At 37.9% G+C, this 19,723-nt stretch overlaps 1 protein-coding gene across 4 annotated transcripts in view; it reads right to left on the reverse strand.

Annotated features, from left to right (window-relative positions):
- Positions 1-19,723, reverse strand: part of FGD4 (FYVE, RhoGEF and PH domain containing 4) — a 227,555-nt gene that overhangs the window by 59,221 nt on the left and 148,611 nt on the right. For all 4 annotated transcript variants that reach the window (XM_010860576.1, XM_010860578.1, XM_010860577.1 and 1 more), the window contains exons 2-4: positions 16,342-16,494; positions 8,256-8,436; positions 2,723-3,230 (exon numbers count right to left, since the gene is read on the reverse strand). In XM_010860576.1, coding sequence (XP_010858878.1) covers positions 2,723-3,230; positions 8,256-8,436; positions 16,342-16,494 — 842 coding nt within the window. The remainder of the gene's footprint in view (positions 1-2,722; positions 3,231-8,255; positions 8,437-16,341; positions 16,495-19,723) is intronic.

Raw genomic sequence — 19,723 nt, forward strand, 5'->3', positions numbered from 1 at the left:
CTTGAGAGTCCCTTGGACTGCAAGGAGATCCACCCAGTCCATCCTAAAGGAAATCAGTCCTGAATACTCATTGGAAGGACTGATGCTGAAGCTGAAACTCCAATACTTTGGCCACCTGATGTGAAGAACTGACTCATTGGGAAAGACCCTGATGCTGGAAAAAGTTGAAGGCAGGAGAAGGAGACGACAGAGGATGAGATGGTTGGATGGCATTGATGACTTGATGGATATGAGTTTGAGCAAGCTCTGGGAGTTGGTGATGGACAGGGAAGCCTGTTGTGCTGCAGTCCATGGGGTTGCAAAGAGTTGGATACGACTGAGTGACTGAACTGAACTGACAAGTATAAAGAAAGGAAGTACTTTAAATAAATCTCAGAAAAAAATTACCAGTCAACCTGTTGAAATATAACTTGGACAGAGGAGCCTGGCGGGCTACAGTCCATGGGGTTGCAGAGTCAGATATGACTGAAACAACTTATCATTAGCAACAGGAATGAACACAGCCTTGTAAAGCAACTATATGCTTAGCTGCTCAGTCGTGTCTGACTCTTTGTGACCCCATGGGCTGTAGCCTGCCAGTCTCCTCTGTCCATGGGGATTCTCCAGGCAAGAATACTGGAGTGGTTTGCCATGCCGTTCTCCAGGAAAGCAATGATACTTCAATTAAAAAAAAAAAAATTCCTGGTTCCAATGTTTGGTCCACAATACACTACTAACCAAAACATTTTTTAATTTTACTTTTAAGATTGTGGTAAAACACACTTAACATAAAGAATATCCCCCTAACACTACTAACATTTATCTTTGCATTTTGGAACAAGAAAAGGCAAAGTAACAAGCACTAGAGCAACAAAGGGGAACACATGGTCACCATGTAGAAATTAAATCCTAATAGTCCTTTTTAGATGGGGGACTCATGTAGTGTTTGGATCAACAGCTCTGAAGAGAAAATTTAATTTTTCTTCCTACATATAGCATGTGCCAACTATAAAAATGCCCATTAGGAGAAAGACCAGATGTACATGTTTCACTAATGTAATAGGAAGCCCTATTAAGTCTCTCCCAAACCATGTAAGACACATCTATGAAAATGTATACATAATAATACACGACAGGGGGAAAAAGTAGTACCCAGCAACCAAGACGACATCACCAATTAAAATATTTCCCCTAATAAAAACAGTTCTTGCTGTTTTACTGATACTTGCTGGTGGCATCATCCCAACTGTACAATGACAGATACTAGTCTTGAGTTCTTTGGTTCTAAAATTCTCTTCCATTCAAAGTAATTTAAGCACAGAGACACTAAAATCTACTACTATACAGAGATGTAAAGAGATTCACTTTGTATGGTCCTGTCTCTTTAATGTTTCAGATATTGTTACCAAGGATGACTCACTTTCTCCCACCCACTTCCTTATTTAAACTTTCTCTGCTTCAGAGTCAGAATTTAAAATTAAACCTCTGGCATTTTGCCTATTTGTGATATTTTTCAGGGTCACTGTGAATTGAACTATAAGATTTCACTTTAAAGTTCTGAACACATCAATCAGTCATTTTTACTCTAATATTTTAGTATCAGTCTTTTTGAATTTTTGCTTATGGTAGTGCCACTTAAGACACAGTATCACAAAAAAAATTCTAAACAGATTTAGGACTTGGATTTATCATTTACAAATTTTCCTATAATTGTCCAATTTTCAATTCTCAACTCTCCTACCCAAATTATTATTTATAATCAATTAGAGAGACTAAACAATGGAAACCTTTTTCCTTTGTCTTCAGAATTATAAACAACTCTCCACTCCAGGGACCTCTATAATAATGCTTATATTGCATCTCTGATCTAAGAAATTCCAAATGGAATTGGAATTTCAAATTCTAAATTTTCACTGAGTAAAAGCTATATTTACTGATCTTCCCAAAGCACTAAATTGGCACAAATAAAGAATACAAATGCAGTGGTCTTGTTACTGAAGTTGTATAAAAGTTTCTGCTGCAGTACAGGTAGGTTATGAATATTATTTCATCAGCAAATCAGCCCTTTATTAGCTTAGAAATGCCATTCAGGTGGTTTATCAAACTGCTGCTCTGTTTAGAAAGGAAGTGAACTTCTAGTTTGCCACAGCCTCACCTCTCTTTAGCCTATCACTCATGGCTGCTGCATTCACTGACATTTACTGCAATTAGGCTTTTACGCTTGTGACTTCTTGAATCAGGATACAATATCAGCCTGAGAGTCAAGGCACAAGGTGTCTGGGCTTTTACTGTGAGTCTGGAACATCATTTAAGCTTCCCGGAACTATTTTTTCTTCTATAAATGAACTACTGAACTAAGATGATTTTCAGGATTAAATAATTTCCTGTTACTCAGACCATAAATATTGGGGATGCAGCCCTATGTTTATTATTAGGGATGCCCATATGTTTATGGGGAGCAATTTCTGATATAAATATAAACACTATGTTTGTGGTTTTCCTATATCAAAGTCTTTACACTGTTGTGAATCTTGCAATCATAATAGAGAGACCAACAGAAATTATATAGAAGAAAAACTGAAGTGTCTCCTCAGAGAGTAGGGGAAACATGCATCAGCAGCTAGAGCTTGAAAACTGCTGAATTGGTGGTGAGGGTGATCAGACTTATTCATCACATAAGTGCTATAAAATAGAGTTCAAACCATAGTGGAATAGTCAGTGCTTCCTCCTACTCATGCTTTACCTTCATCTCATGGTGCTGGTCCAGCTGTTCCAGTTCTAGGGGGCTTTCTTCACCTTCCATCTCTTGTACCTTGGCTTCTGTGTCTGTCCTTTCCTCTTCCAGGGGAAGCACAGGGCTGGCATGTAAAGTCCTGCAGCTACTGTCAGAAGCATCTTCATGACAGTTATTTGTTGTGGGTGATGCAGGGCCTATGGTTGTTTCTTGTTTTTCTCCATTCACTAAGTTTGTATCAGGCAAGGGTTCAGAAGTTTGAATAGATGTATCTGGGCTAAGAGTGGCCGCTTTGTCCTCCTCACATTCCGCCTGGTTTTGTGCTGCTACCATACCATTAGCCACACAAGTCTGTTCACCCTGAGATTGATCTGTACCATTTCCCTGCTTCTGTGGTGAGTGCTGGGAGAGGAGTTTCTGCTGAGGTGTGTCTGTCAATCCATGCCTTCCTGGGGTTCTAGGAGCATTTAGGTTCACAGCAGGATCTTTTTTCAAATCGCTGTAATTTGATAAAGTGCTAAAAGATAAAACACAAAGGAGGTATGAAAATGCTGGCACGGACAAGTTCTAGAATAAAAACAAATTTATTCCAGTTGTTTAGGGATATTTAGTGAAAATATCCACCCACCCCCCTTGGTTTTAGAAACTTAGATAAAAAGTGGTAGAGTAGCTCTCAGTTGTTCAGGATGTTATCTACACTCAAATAAACATTTAAATAAAGATGATAAGCCTGAGCTTTCCCTATAGATTTGGAAACATTTCTGTGGGTTGTTTTTTAACATAGTTAATTAGTAAAGACTTAGATGTGAGAAATATATTTAATAAGACCACCTTATCCCAAGATTTTTACTTTCTTAACATTTTAAAGACAAGTATAGTCATAGCCCTCAATTATGAACAGGTTAGAAACCAAAGATTATTTGTCTCTGGAAAGCAGACACATTTCTCAAAAACCTTACTGCACATGTTGCCACAGCATCCTAACTGGTCTTTCTGCTTCCACAGAGATCCCCTCCAGCCCCAGGTAGGCCACAGAGATCAAACTCTGAGGGAGGGCTTCCCCTAAGACTTGAAGGTAAATCTGGCATCTTAATCCCGGCCTACAAGATTCTATATACTCTAGCCCCTACTAGCTCTGGCCTCATTAAATTCTATTCTCGCCTCACTCACTGTGCTCTTGTCATATTAGTCACTTTGCTATTCCCATATGCAATAAGCAACTGTGCATATCTAAGCTGCAATTCTCTCTGCCCAGGACAGTCTTCCCCAAGTCAGTAGTGTGGTTTGCTCCTTCCCATCATTCATGTTTCTGCTCAGATGTCACCTCAAAGAGGCTTAAGTTTAACTGACAGTATATAGAAATGCTTCTGTGGAAACACTAATATAGTACTTAAATCTAGGATTCCAGGAAGGAAAAATATAAAATTCTGGACTTCAGTCTTGAAAAGATTCTTATAACCTAATGAGGAGAAAAAATTAAAACAGACTAATACTCTGTGATGATACAAATGTACCCATCTTGTTCTTTGCTTTATTCCCACCTCTTAGCAAAGTGCTTGGTATGTGACAGTGCTCAATAAAAAGTGGGGGAACAATAGAGTAACTAATTGTGATGATGATCATAAGAGTAATTCAATAATACCATCCAACCAGTCCATTCTGAAGGAGATCAGCCCTGGGATTTCTTTGGAAGGAATGATGCTAAAGCTGAAACTCCAGTACTTTGGCCACCTCATGCGAAGAGTTGACTCATTGGAAAAGACTCTGATGCTGGGAGGGACTGGGGGCAAGAGGAGAAGGGGATGACAGAGGATGAGATGGCTAGATGGCATCACTGACTCGATGGACATGAGTCTGAGTGAACTGCGGGAGTTGGTGATGGACAGGGAGGCCTGGCGTGCTGCAATTCATGGGGTCGCAAAGAGTCGGACACGACGGAGCGACTGATCTGATCTGATCATTTATTAAGTGCCAGAAACTACATTAAGCACTTTACACAGATTATCTTGTTTCATATCATAAATAATTCCAAAGTAGGGACCCCACAATACAGGCTTAGAAACCTAGATAATGCGGCCAATGTAATGTGGCTAACAAATGGTAAGAAAGCAGTCAGAGAAGACAAAAAACACAGTGAAGTTTACTATCACAAGAGGGAAGGAAAAATTTGGTAGGGGAAAATGTCTTATAAAAGTCAGAGGTTGTCCACAGACTTAGAAAAGAAATCTATGGTTGCTGGGGGGAAGGGATAGTTAGGGACTTTGGGAAGGTCATGTACACACTGCTATATTTAAAATGGATAACCAACAAAGACCTATAGTACAGCACATGAAACTCTGCTCAATGTTATGTACCAGCCTGGATGAGAGTATGGTTTGGGGGAGAGTGGATACATGTATCTATATGGCTGAGGTACTCCACTGTTCATGTGAAACTATCACAACATTGCTCATCGGCTATACCACAATATGAAATATTTTTGGTGTTAAAAAAAAAAGTTGGAAGTTGCTAGTATAAGTAAATGTGACATCTTCCACCACTGATGTCTGCCTTCTAGGAGCATATTTCTTAGGCCTAGCTGAAAATGCTGGTTTAAAACTAAACATTCAAAAACCTGAGGTCATGGGATCCGGTCCCATCACTTCATGGCAAATAGATGGGGAAACAATGGAAACGGAGGGACTTTATTTTCTTAGGCTCCAAAATCACTGCGAATGGTGACCGCAGCCATGAAATCAAAAGATGTTGCTCCTTGGAAGAAAAGCTATGATAAACCTAGACAGCGTGTTAAAAAGCACAGACATTACTTTGTCAACAAAGGTCCGTATATTCGAAGCTATGATTTTTCCAGTAGTCATATACAGATGTGCAAGGACTATAAGAAAGGCTGAGTGTAAAAGGACTGATGCTTTTGAACTATAGTGTTGGAGAAGACTCTTGAGAGTCCCTTGGACTGCAAGGAGATCAAACCAGTCAACCCTAAAGGAAATCAGTCCTGAATATTCGTTGGAAGGACTGATGCTAAAGCTGCAATACTTTTGCCACCTGATGCGAAGAGCCGACTCATTAGAAAAGGCCCTGACACTGGGAAGGATTGAAGGCAGGAGGAGAAGGGGACGACAGAGGACGAGATGGTGGGATGGCATCACCGACTCAATGGACATGAGTTTGAGCAAGCTCCAGGAGCTGGTGATGGACAGGGAAGCCTGGCGTGTTGCAGTCCATGGGGTCACAAAGAGACAGATACAACTGATGAATAACAAATTTCTCCAAAAGCCCTTCAAGATATGAATCAAACTGTCCTTTACCTGGACACATCAGTGTCCAGCATCACAAAGAAAGATCCTCAGAAGATCTTCTGAACCAAACTCTGGACTTACTTAGGATTTTTAGAAAGGACTGCTGTGAACAAGAAGCAAGAATCTCCTGTAATAAGTGACATCCAGAGGATATGCATGGGAGAGTCGGGTAGGATAAGGTGGGGAGGGAAGCCACACTACAGGTACATGAACCTCACTCAACAAGAAATAAAAACTTCCCATTCAAGTCCTATAGACACAATGCAACAGAAACCCATTCAGATACATTTCAGGGCCTGTTCCTATGGGTAATTCTTCATTAAAAACGTATAATTTGTTTTGTACTGGCAGTGGATTTCTGCCACAAGTACATCCCTTCACCAGATTGGCCCAAATGCTCACATTACAGCCTACCTGCTCTTAGAACAATTTTGTTTAAAATGTCATACGTTATAGCATATCTTTCCTTAGAGCCAAACTTCAAGCTTTTCATCAAAAAAAGGCTTTGAATCTGTTAACTGTAAAAGAAAACTGATTTGGAAGAATATATTGAAAAAATAACCAATATGGAAAAACGGCACTTTTTGTGTATGGAGAGAAATAACACTGGGTTACCAAAATAGTGAGGAGTATTGACCCATTTGGGACTTCCCAAAGTTATACCCAAATCTGAGGATACAGGCTGTGGCATGTAATATGAATAGGGGTTGGGGCCCATCCGCCCCCCCCTTTTATTATGAAGTCACTGGACATGGGCCTGGGAATTTGCAAACATGAGGCACATCACTTTGTGCTACAGAATCAACCTGCCACAGAAAACAATCTTTTCTAGTAAAGATTACTATAATTTAAGATACCAAAGGTATTAAAAATCCTACTTCAGAGAGTGAAATGTTGAAATTTAAATATTATGAGAAGTTTCCATAATTGATCAAGAGTGAAAAATGAAGACAGGCTTCTGAACTACTTTTCTCCAGAATTTGTTACTAAATATAGTCTCACAAATGAGGGACATTGCAGTTTTGCATTTGGTCACAATTTCTAGAAGCTGTTGAAAGTATTTCCAAGCTATGATTCACTACATAAATAAAAATGTGTCCTGCACTGCAAATAAAAAACGAAATCACCTAATGGATTATCATTCCCAAATATTACACTAGAATAAATGGAAATATTTGGCTTCAAGGATGAAAGTGAAGTTAAATATATTCTTTGATTATATATATACTTTTGACATATAATAAAATCCTTCTGATAAATTAAAAAAAAATTCTATTTAAGTCAGTGATGGGAATTCTAAGAAAAAAACAACTGAGGGTCATATAAGCAGAAAAGTACCTTATGTGAGTTTGTTTTTATCTTTAATTGAGAAATATACATTTCAGCTACTTTTTTTAAACAGAGCTAAAGAATAAAAAATTATATCTAATAAATACAGAGATTTAACACAAATTTGGTACTGCCAGTATCTCTTCACGAACCTAGAACAGTATAGGGGTATAGGGAGAGGGAAAACAGACTGAATGGATACAGATCTATACTAAATAAAATGGAATAGAAAGAAAAGATGGGACAGGCCCATAGAAGTTCATTCAAGTATACGAAATGAGAAACAGACAGATATAACTTCCTGCCCTTCCAACCCAGATATCCAGTGACCAGTGGAATGACTGACCATAGGAAGCAACAACACATGGAATGACGTACACAGACACAGAGGAAGCAAGGTGTGCACAGTGCACAATGTCATGAGAAGGCTGGGGCAGAAAGCACTGCACGCAAATAAACATGATAAATGACAATTCATATAGGGAAGACTGTTGTTCAGTCACTAAGTTGCGTTCAACTCTTTGCAAACACATGGATTATAGCACGCCAGGCTCCTCTGTCCCCTTTATGGATCACAGCTTTGTTATGTTGAAGGGGCTTGTGTAACTCAATGAAGCTATGAGCCATGCCATACAGGGCAACCCAAGACAGACAGGTCATAGGGAAGAATTCTGACCATTTACACTGGAGAAGGAAATGGCAACCCACTTCAGTATTCTTGTCTGGAGAACCCCATGGACAGTATGAAAAGACAAAATGGGCAAGATTAGCATTTTAAAAATTCACTCTTTCTAAAGGCCTATCACACCTAATGGAATTAAAAACTATATTTTATTTTTAAATCTACATCTCTAGTTTTCAAAAATCAGCTTTAGTCTCCCCTCAGTCTTCTCCCATTGTAAGTTAGCTCTTACCTGCCTCCTTCAAAGCGACTGATGAGATCTGATATCTTACTGGGTTTTTCCTTTGAGACACAAGCAGAGGCAGGTTTAACTTCCTCCATCCTTGGTTTTGCACTAGATAAAGCTTTATGCCTAGGAGTTTGGTGTATACTGGTCGAAGGTAAATTCTGCAGGTGTAGTGGCTTTGGAGGCACTGTAGAAAAAGAATTCAAAGAATTCAGTATTTCACTGATATTTGTTCCTAAGCAAAAAATCCTAGTGTTCTTGGTGCAAAAATCTTTACCATTACCAAATTTTTGTTAAGAGATCTGTCAAATTTGAGCTGAACCTTAACCAAGAGACCTTTATCTATCTTGGACACTTGTTCTGTGTCCTGTAGAAGCCCGATATCCAAGATTCAAGAGGTTCTTTTAATTTTAAGTGATTTTAAAATATGGCTTTAGTAAACATCTATGGATCTACATATGACTAAGGCATTCCAAACTCTACTAGAGATGACATAGCATCATAGAGATGACATAGCAACATAGAGATGACATAGCAACATAGAGATGACTTTTTTATCTAAACAGAGAAAGTACTAAATTTGAAACGAATTCCAAAGATACAGTGCTTGCTATAAAAGAGATTTTGTAATAATTAGAGTGATAAAAGATATATTAAAATCCAGAGGTGTTAGGTTAGACATAAAGCCAACAAAAAAACCAACAAATGACATTAATATAATGTTGCATTATTTAGAGCATCTTCTCAGTTAACAAAAGCACTGTATCTCATTTGATCTTAGATGAATTTTTTTCTTTACAGACCTCTGAGATAGATCATTATTTGCCTCCTATGTCTATGAAAGCTTAGAGAGCTTAAGTGATTATTGGCCTGGGGTAACAAGGCTGATCAGATTTTATAACTGGTACCCAGACTCTAGCTTCTTCCATTATTAGCACTGCTTCTCATCATAAATCTGTAAAAGGTGGTTACAGAACTTAGACTGCTACATTAATAGTTGCCTAGCATTAATACACCACATATAATGAGCTTACTAATAAGTCATCCACTCAATTAACAAATATAATACTAAATAATACCAAAATACTAAAAATCTACAGGTTTTCTCTAATAGATGAGAAATTCTGTATCTGAGAAAACATAATATGCCATAAATGCTTAATCAGTACAAGAATTACTTCAATTCTGAAAACCAGTACAGTATCATTTTTCTCTTCAATTAACATTTTGGGTAAAATAATATATAACTATACATGTTTCAATAAATCAAGCAGAATCATCTCCATTTTTTAAAAATCTTTTTCCTAACTTCCTGAAAACGAGTGGAGAATCATGTCTTCTTCTAACTACATGCCCCCTTTCCTGGAGCTGGTTACCCTGGTTTTCAGTAATCTCATCTCTTTTATAAACTCAGCAAGCTGACAGTTGTCTGATGCTTACTGGCCTAGATTTCATCATTTCTGTTTTAGTAATCAATTCTTACAGAGAGGAGGGAAAACATATATATAACACAATGTGCTATAGGTATAACAATCTACCTCTTTTTCTGTCGACACAAACAAGAAAAAAATTCCAATGAAAAAAATGACATTTTTTTAAATGAAAACGATACCATTTTCTAAGATATAATAATATTTGGGGGTAGAAAGAATAGTATAGTAACCACTGAGAAGGAAGGGGCTTAAACAAGTGTGATATTGGTTCATTTTAAGGAAAATTTTTCTGTGTAGAACAAATATATACCAAAATAGTAAACCAGGACAATATTCCACCTCCCCACCAAATAGTTTTAACATTAGTAATAATTTCAGTACTCCTAACTAGAATATGCAAAGGAGAAAGTGAATGTGTTCTTTATCATTCTGTGTCTAAAGAATTATAAAATAACTCTTTCATCTATGGTTTACTCAGTGAACATATCTTCTTTGATACTTGTTGTTCAGTTGCTAACTCGTGTCTAACTCTTTGTGATCCCATGAACGGCAGTATGCCAGGCTTCCCTGTCTTTCACTATCTTCCAGAGCAAGCTCAAATTCATGTCCATTGAGTCGGTGATGACATCCAATCATCTCAACCTCTGCTACCTACTTCTTCTCTTGCCCTCAATCTTTCCCAGCATCAGGGTGTCTTCCAATGAGTCAGCTCTTCACATCAGGTGACCAAAATATTAGAGCTTCAGCATCAGTCTTTTCAATGAATATTCAAGGTCGAATTACTTTAGGGTTGACTGGTTTGATCTCCTTTCTCTCCAAGGGACTTTAAGAGTCTTCTCCAGCACCGCAATTCAAACGCATCAATTCTTCAGTGCTCAGCCTTCTTCACGGTCCAATTCTCATATCCATAGGTGACTACTGGAAAAACCATAGCTTTGACTATAGAGCAATGTCTCTGCTTTTCAACACACTGTCTACGTTTGTCATAGCTTTTCTTCCAAGGAGCAAGCATCTTTAATTTTGTGGCTGCAGTCACCATCTGCAGTGATTTTGGAGCCCAAGAAAAGAAAATCTGTCACTGTTTCCATTTTCCTCCCATCTATTTGCCATGAAGTGATGGAACCGGATGCAATGATCTTCGTTTTTTGAATGTTTAGTTTAAGCCAGCTTCTTCACTTTCCTCTTTCACCTTCATCAAGAGGCTGTTCAGTTCATCTTTGCTTTCTGCCATTAGAGTGGTATCATCTGCACATCTGAGGTCACTGATATTTCTCCGGGCAATCATGATCCCAGCTTGTGAGTCTTCCAGTCTGGCTTTTGGGGTGATGTACTCTGCATATAAGTTAAATAAGCAGGGTAACAATACATAGCCTTGTCCTACTGTATATTTCCCAATTTTGAACCAGTCCATTTTTCCATGTCTGGTTCTAACTATTCCTTCTTGTCCTGTATACAGGTTTCTCAGGAGACAGCTAAGGTAGTCCGGTATTCCTACCTCTTTAAGAATTTTCCACAGTTCACTGTGATCTACACAGTCAAAAGCTTTAAGTAGTCAATAAAAGAGCAGTAGATGTTTTTCTGGAATTCCCTTGCTTTTTCTAGGATCCAAGGGACATTGGCAATTTGATCTCTGGTTCCTCTGCCTTTTCTACATCTAGTTTGTACATGTGGATGTTGTTGGTTCATGTACTATTAAAGCCTAGCTTGAAGGATTTTAAGCATTACTTTGCTAGCATGTGAAATGAGCTCAACCGTATGCAAGTTTTATATAACTAACAACTGACAGCATAGGTTAAGCAATGTTTGGTGAGATCAGTAGTCTAGTCAAGGACATGGCAATGACATGCTAACTTTGAGGTCTCTCATTGATGATAAGTAAAATGGGCTCCACTAGAGTTAACTGTACAGATACTAAATAGAACAAAAAAATTTTAATTATTAAAAATTTCCAAATATGCAAAATAATTAGAGAATGAAAAAGAAAGTATCTGCCACTCTCAACTGAAAGAAAAATATACAACAGAAAAGTTGTGAGTTAAGTTTTATTCAGGGACCTTACTGAGGACTACAGCAGGGAGACAGCCTCTCAGTTAGATCTGAAGAACTGCTCCAAAGAGTTAAGGAAGGGGCCAAGATAAATATAAGCTTTTTTTGCTGGGAAAAACATGTAGTCAAGCACAAAAAGATTACTACTGATCGCAAAGAGTCAGACACAACTGAGCGACTGAACTGAACTGAATCACGAACAGAAAGATATCTTAAGGTAATGACTTTAATGCTTTTCTTTGTAGGGAAGATTCAATGATCTGGGGTCACTGAAATTTTTCCTTAGACAGGTATCTTACTACCTTGGGGATGGCATATCCAAAGCAAAGAATGCTCCCTGTTTTTCTCCATCACGAATTTTCCTCCGGGAACACATTTAGTGGGATATTAGCATGGATGGAGGAGCCTGGTGGGCTACAGTCCATGGGGTCGCTGAGAGTCGGACACAACTGAGTGACTTCACTTTCACTTTTCACTCTTATGCATTGGAGAAGGAAATGGCAACCCACTCCAGTGTTCTTGCCTTGAGAATCCCAGGGACAGGGAAGCCTGGTGGGCTGCCGTCTATGGGGTCACATAGAGTTGGACATGACTGAAGCGACTTAGCAGCAGCAGCAGCAGCAGCTTGATCCCTGTAGAACTGGAATGGCAGGTGACATTTTTTTTTCCTTTAACACCGGTTTAAATTTGCAGATTACCAGTAGGTTTCTATTACTCTTATTTTACTTAATATGAAAAATAGCTGGCTATATGGCTGGATGGCATCACTGACTCGATGGACATGAGTCTCAGTGAACTCCGGGAGTTGGTGATGGACAGGGAGGCCTGGTGTGCTGCGATTCATGGGGTCGCAAAGAGTCGGACACGACTGAGCGACTGATCTGATCTGATCCGATCTATTAATGCATTACAAATTTATAACATACGTTAAGAATGAAGCATTATACATAGAATGCAGCATTATATATAGAATGCTTTACTTTAGAAGCAGATGAAATGAATTACTCAATTGAGTAAATCAAATTATTTACTTAAATTATTGAAACAATAATGTGACTTTCAAAGATGAAAAATTTTTAAACATTAAAGTTTAATGATTGAGAAGGGACAGTATGTGGGCTTTATCAAAATAACTAACTATGGAGAATGTTGTGGATCAAAGTTCCTAAGAGAAAAAGTATGACTATCTTTAACTGCTAAGGAAATTCTTTTGAGTTATGTCTAGCATGGCAGAAAATAGGCCAATATTAGAAGTGGTGAACAAGAAAGACTTAGTGATTGGGGTTGCTCAGTAATTTGATTTACTAGTAGGACTGGTATGAAGCGAATAAACCGTTGTTTCTCAAGGCCTTAGGGTATTTTCTGAGGCAAAACAACCTCTAACTATATTACTACATAATCACTACTAATAAAAGTTGTAAATATTCTCTCCTTTTAAAAATCACCATAATGAATTGCAGCCATGATATTATTAGCACTTCACATGACAAACAAACAAATATGATTTAATTGGTGTATGTGTGCGCGCTCAGATGCGCCCAACTCATTGCTACCCTATAGACTGTAGCCTGCCAGGCTCCTCTGTCCATGGGATTTTTCAGGCAAGAATACTGGAGTGGGTTACCATTTCCTCCTCCAGGGGATCTTTCCAACCCAGGGATGGAACCTATATCTCCTGTATCTCCTGCATTGGCAGGCAGATTCTTTACCACTGAGCCACCTGTGGTATTAAGTCCAAGATTTAATTATGAGCTATTTTTAGGATCTAGATCAAGTTTCTCACACTAATGCTACTTCAGGTCAGATCATTCTTTGTTAGTAGGGGTGGAAAAGGCTGACCTGTGCATTGTAGAATGTTCAGCAGCAGCGCTATCCTCTGCCTACTAGATGCCAGTAGCAAATCCCAAGTGTGGCAAGACAAAAAATGTCTCCAGATAATACCAGTTAGCGCTGGGGTGGGTGCCACAGGCCTGCAAAATTATCTCCAGTTGAGAATTACTAATCTAGAATAAGAGTCTTCAACTGAAGTAAAATTACATAATGGCTCTTGAAGCCTTAGCAGCAGCATCATGCATAATTTATAAAGGATGTGCCAGGAGGTGGGCATAAAGGTGTCAGTGTGATAATCCCTCAGTCTGAGCAGAAAGTCCCCACTGGTATCACCTTCATTTCTCAACCAACTTCAGTCACCCAAATGTTCTTAAGGATTTGGAGAAATTAAAAGTGGCTTCTCTCTGCTATAGGGTGGGAAATACTATCAATCAGTCAAGTTAATAAGTAGTGATCTATATGGCAGCTGATCTGACAATATCAAGATATAGTCTCATTTCAGGACACTGGTCTCTATGTAGGGGCTTCCTACGTGGCCCAGTGGTAAAAACTCTGCCATCAATGCAGGAGACTTGGGAGATGCTGGGTCAATCTCTGGGAAGGGAAGACCCCCTGAAGGAGGAAATGGTAACCCACTCCAGTATTCTTGCCTGGAAAATCCCATGGACAGAGAAGCCTGGTGGGTTGCAGTCCATCAAGTCGTGAAGAGTTGGTTCGGACATGACTGAGTGACATAGCACAACAGTGTCTACATGGCATACATTCTAAGTTTTAAACAAAGAACAGCAGAAACAAAGTAAAAGAAACATGTTGATGGAGCAAGATTCACTTAGTGAGTATTACTGAAGGCCTGGTACGCTGTGTGCGAGATACAGGGAATACAGTAGTGTAAAAAGCAGAAAAAAACCAACACGGACGAGTTAAATAGCAGACCAGTCTGCAATCAATGAGAAAAACCAAAGAAGAGATGATTAAATGTGAGATTTAAGGGGTGACAGTAGAGCTAAAAGTTTAGCCCGGGCAGGGAGGGGGTCAGGAAAGGGCCAAACAATGAGAATATTTTGGAAAAAAGTATACTTTATGTTGTTTATTTTATATCTGGAAATACTCTGTTGTTATGCAAAATATATATATATATATATAAAAATCCATACTCAAGATAGAAAGTAATCACGTATGTTTAACTAGCAATACACAGACTTCAACAGAACTACAAACAGCAAAGTTGGTGTTTTCTCCCTAAGGAGCAGGGTTATTTTCGCACACGGCAGCTCAGAAAAAACACAGCTATAATTTATCTCAATGAACTAAAAACAATGAAGTGATGCAATACATCTTTCCAAAACAGTCTTTATCAATAATTAAATTCTTGCTTTTTATCCGGGGAATTACATAAAATTGAATTGCATTTATTTCTTATATTTTTTATTTGAGGTCAGCTTACAACTAATGAGCAAGGTGGAATTTTGTATTGTACAAATAAAATGGCTTTAATCATAATCAGAAAATTTTCTATTTTCATATTCACAATGTTATAAAGGAATATGGTCAAAGATTGAGGTTATAAACTCATCAATGAGTTACTCACTTGAATTTCCAATTATCTGACCTTGTTTGATAGCCCATATTTCATACCATCACCAATATAACTAGTAGTAAGAACAATAAGAAAAATAGCCTGTGATTGGGAAGATTCCATTCTAACCTCCCTTTAAAGGTCTCTTTCAGAAAAATTTAAAACATAAGAACAAGAAAAGAGACCAAAGAAAATACAAATAATCCAAACAGAAATTGATTTTTTCAAAATATAGTGATCTAAAAACGCCTAGTGTTGTTTCTTGATTTAATGTTCAGCATTTGATATAAATGAAAATACATTTAAACAAACTACACGTTAAGCCGGTGTAGCATAGTTTTGTGTTATACTTCAAAAGACCTTGTTCTCAATCACCAAATCAAAATTATAATTTTGTGCTTCTTAAAGTTAATTACCACTTACTAGAAATTTACTTGTAAAATGAAATGGTTACTGAGCAAAGCATTTAGAGATTTTCATCACTAAAAATTTTCCCCTTGTTGGATGCTCAATTTCTGGATGAAGGGACTCAGTTTTTGTGGATGACTTTACCAAGAAGCTTGAAAAGCCCCACTTCCTTAATATTTTAAAATCACATTCTGTTGCTGCTGCTGCTGCTTCAGTCGTGTCCAACTCTGTGCGACCCCATAGACAGCAGCCCACCAGGCTCCGCCGTCCCTGGGATTCTCCAGGCAAGAAGACTGAAGTGGGTTGCCATTTACTTCTCCAACGCATGAAAGTGAAAAGTGAAAGTGAAGTCGCTCAGTCGTGTCTGACTCAGCGACCCCATGGACAGCAGCCTACGCTAAGTATATTAAAGCACTGTTTTAGAATGATGTTTCACAGACCCTCTCACATTTATAAAGTCATGACAACTTTGACAGTACTTCTAAGTACATATTAATTTATTACATATTTATTATGCAAATGGTAAGTTAGGCTCTGTAGTATGTCAAGCATAGTGCATGAAGAGATCACATTTCCATTAAGGGGACATATAAACAATTTATGAAAAGAGCTATAATAGGGAAATATAGAAAGTATTTTCAGAGTAGAAACCCTGCCTGACTTTTCTCCTGAAAAAACAGATGCACCCAATTCCTCAATTTATAGCTTAAAACTCTTTCTGAGTGATCATCATTCCTTTGTGTCACTTTCTTCAATAAACAAAGCACCCAACTTGATCAAAACAACCCCAACAGCATACCTTGTGGCTTTGGACTTGCAGCTAAGTGTTTTGCTGGCGTCTTCCCATTTATTCCCTGAGCCTCTTCATCAGATGCATTCTGATCAATCAGTGCGGTTGTGCTGCTTTTCAAGCAAGGTGGAACTATAGTGATCTTTGGACAGATACTGCTGCCTGGGAGAGTTCAAAAAGAAAAGACAGGTAAATAATGATGTGGAGCATAACCATGTCTTGTGATTTAATTTCTTCTGGCCCCATAAAACAAACACAGTCACAGTTACAAGACTAAGCACCGAAATACTTTTCCCATGTGTGCAGGCCTTGACAAGAGTTTTCCTAAGAAAAATCTCTTTCCGTGTGCTTGAGAAACCTTATAATATATGCTGACAAGAGATTGCTGACTTCTACTACAACACACACACACACACACACACACTCTCACACTCACTCTTTCTCTCTCCCATCCCTTTCCTTGCAGGGACACAGATAGGACAATATGTAGCTGCTATGATGCAGGCGAAGGACAGGATCAAAGGGCCCAGCATGAATCTGCTAAAAGAGTTCCTTTTCAAGGTCCATTCAGTTGCCAGTCATCAAGTGGCTCAAAAGAACAAAGGAGGAAAGCACGAACATGACAGTTGACTTGAAGACTCTAGAAGAATGGCTTGATTACAAATGAAGAAATACATACACACACACCATGTCCCTCTTTTTACTAACTTACTCAGACTCCAAATCAATGTTATCAATGCTCATGTTTTCAAAAAAGATGAGATTATGTAGGTAATACTCATATTTAGTTACAACTCAAAATCTTTAAAACACTGCAATGCTTTAAAATACTGAAATATATCATGAGACACAGAGAACAGATCAATTCTCAGTTCAATTTCTGATAAATACTGAATTTCAGAGACTTTTAAAGAAATCATATGCCAGTGTTTTTATACAGATATTAAGTTTTCCCTCCTTCCAGCTGCACAGTGGTATTAACAACAGACTGAACCTGGTTAGGAGAAAATAAAAGTATGTATGCCATTTAAGAAACTATAATGTAAGAAAGTTTATTTTCATACAATCCAAATATCTAAAATGAGATCTATTAAAGATAAAAGGCCTTAATTATTACTCAAAACAAGAAAAACTAATAAAACCCAACAACTTTCTACTGAGTAAAAAAATTCCCTTTTCCTTCAACTGATTATTGGGTAATACTGACTAAAAACTATAATACTGCTTTATTTTCTGGGTACACCTTAAAATGTATCTAGGTAAAACAAGTTTTAGAAGATTTAATAGTTTACAAGTACTGTCTGATAAGTTATTAGAGACCAAATGGTAAAACACATTAAATGAGTTTCATCAGGCACCCTTCTGCTAAAATGGACTGCCAACTAAAAGCATTGTTTAGCCAAACATAACAAAGGCCATGAATGCAAGGTTTAAGGAACATTATGTGACAGCATATTGGTAAAATTATAAAGAAAGAAATAAAAGCTAAGTTTTCAAATGTATGACCTTATCTACCTTCTTAGAAAAATCAATTTAGTAGTCAAAGTATATCTGGTAAAACCCACAGTGTACCATCTAGCCACTTAGTCTTTTAGGGGCATTAGAATTTTTGTTTCACAAATAGCCCAAGAATGGTTTAGCATCTGAAAGACTACCTGCTGGGGTCTAGTGAAGGATGGCCTTGAGGCAGAAACAGTGAAAATCTGCAACCCAACTACAAATCAGAGGCAGAAACTGTAACCTAACAGTAAAATGAGACACTATGAAATCAAGAATACAGCTTTAGAGATGATTTATGGCAACAAAACAATAAAAGGGGGCCAGCTGGAGGGGGTAAATGAGAAAGCAAATTAAACTGAATTTTGAAAAAATAGACACCACTGCTACATATTAAAAGATGAAGCTACTTTAATAACTAACCTATTTAGAAAAACAAAACATGTCTTGAATAAATAATTTTTAACTGAAAACTAGGCACTTAATTTCTGAATAGCAAACTTATATGATCTGATGGGTTTACATTTATTCATCTCAGATGAATATGATGAAATGCCTGCCGTAAGAGATCAACTACACATCTATTTTCTTTTAAATCCATTCAAGTCATGATTACAAATCTTTTGCCAGTGATAGTAAATCCATAGCCAGAAACTTCATTATAGATCATTATTTAAAGCCCATCTTTCAACCATTATCACAAGGTATGAAAATAGAGTGAAAGATGCAGAAAACACATACTTAAAAGGTGTGTGTGTGTGTGTGTGTGTGTGTGTGTGTGTGTGTTTAAAGCAAAGACAAATATGCAGCAGAGACCATGCAAAGTTCAAAATCTTTACTATATTTATTATCTGGTCCTTTACAGGAAAAGTTTGTTGACCATGGTCTAGGTCAAACACATCATGGTAAAGGAAGTTTGACTAAAATTAAGCAGCACCATTTCATTAAACACTTCATCTTCTAACATCTTGGATATTAGCAACACAGAGGAATATTTCTTTTTGCTTGTTTATGACTGACTCAGCCTACTTACATTTGGAGACACTCCTTATTTGGGTACCAGTTGCATAACAAGGACTTGAAACCAAAATTGTAACCAGATGGTCTACCCATCCAAGAATTTTTATTATTAACAATAGAGGCTTTCAGATTCCAATTAACCAAGAACCAGGAGGGGTGATTAAACAGGTATCTTGGGCACAGATACAACATTATGTTAGCATGGGGAGTGGGGTCCTAACCATTTTGCATTCCTCTGTCTCATGCTTGCTGGGTCATATTTCCTGTAAGAAATGTCTAGACATGTAACTGCAAGGTATCATCAGATATCCTCAGTTAATCCAGCCTCATCTGTGACTGCATAAACCTCCCTGTTCTAACTGGAAAGGTTCCCACTGTGGCTTAATTTTCATTTATTGTCTTCTGCATGATACTTGTGAGTGGCAGATAATCTCTCTGACTGGTTAGGGTGACTTTGTCTCCTATTTGCAAAACTTTGTGCTGGGTTGTTATATTTTGCCAACTTACTGTTGAATGGATCTTCCACAAATTAAGGCTGGATTTACTTCAAAGCAAAGTCCACTCATTTCCTGATTCTTCAGGCATAATCTCTTGTCATTGGATCCATGACCTCAGATCACTCTTTATGGCCTTATTATAGCCTTGTCTATACTGCCTCACACAACCAAAACATCTCTTCAACTGTGGCAATTCTCTAGCCTAGAAGATCTTCATGGGCTGACCACCTCTCAGGACAAGAGGATCTCTTAACTTACAAGCACAGAGTAATTTTCTAAGGAAGACAATCTTCCTAGGATTATATTGCCCAGAAGGAAAGAGATAGTTAAAAAAGACAAGACAAGGAAAAAAAAAAAACAGAAAAAAAAAACCCTTT

The sequence above is a fragment of the Bison bison genome, unplaced genomic scaffold (assembly GCF_000754665.1).
Source record: "Bison bison bison isolate TAMUID 2011002044 unplaced genomic scaffold, Bison_UMD1.0 scf7180017864468, whole genome shotgun sequence".
In the NCBI taxonomy this organism is placed as follows: domain Eukaryota; kingdom Metazoa; phylum Chordata; class Mammalia; order Artiodactyla; family Bovidae; genus Bison; species Bison bison.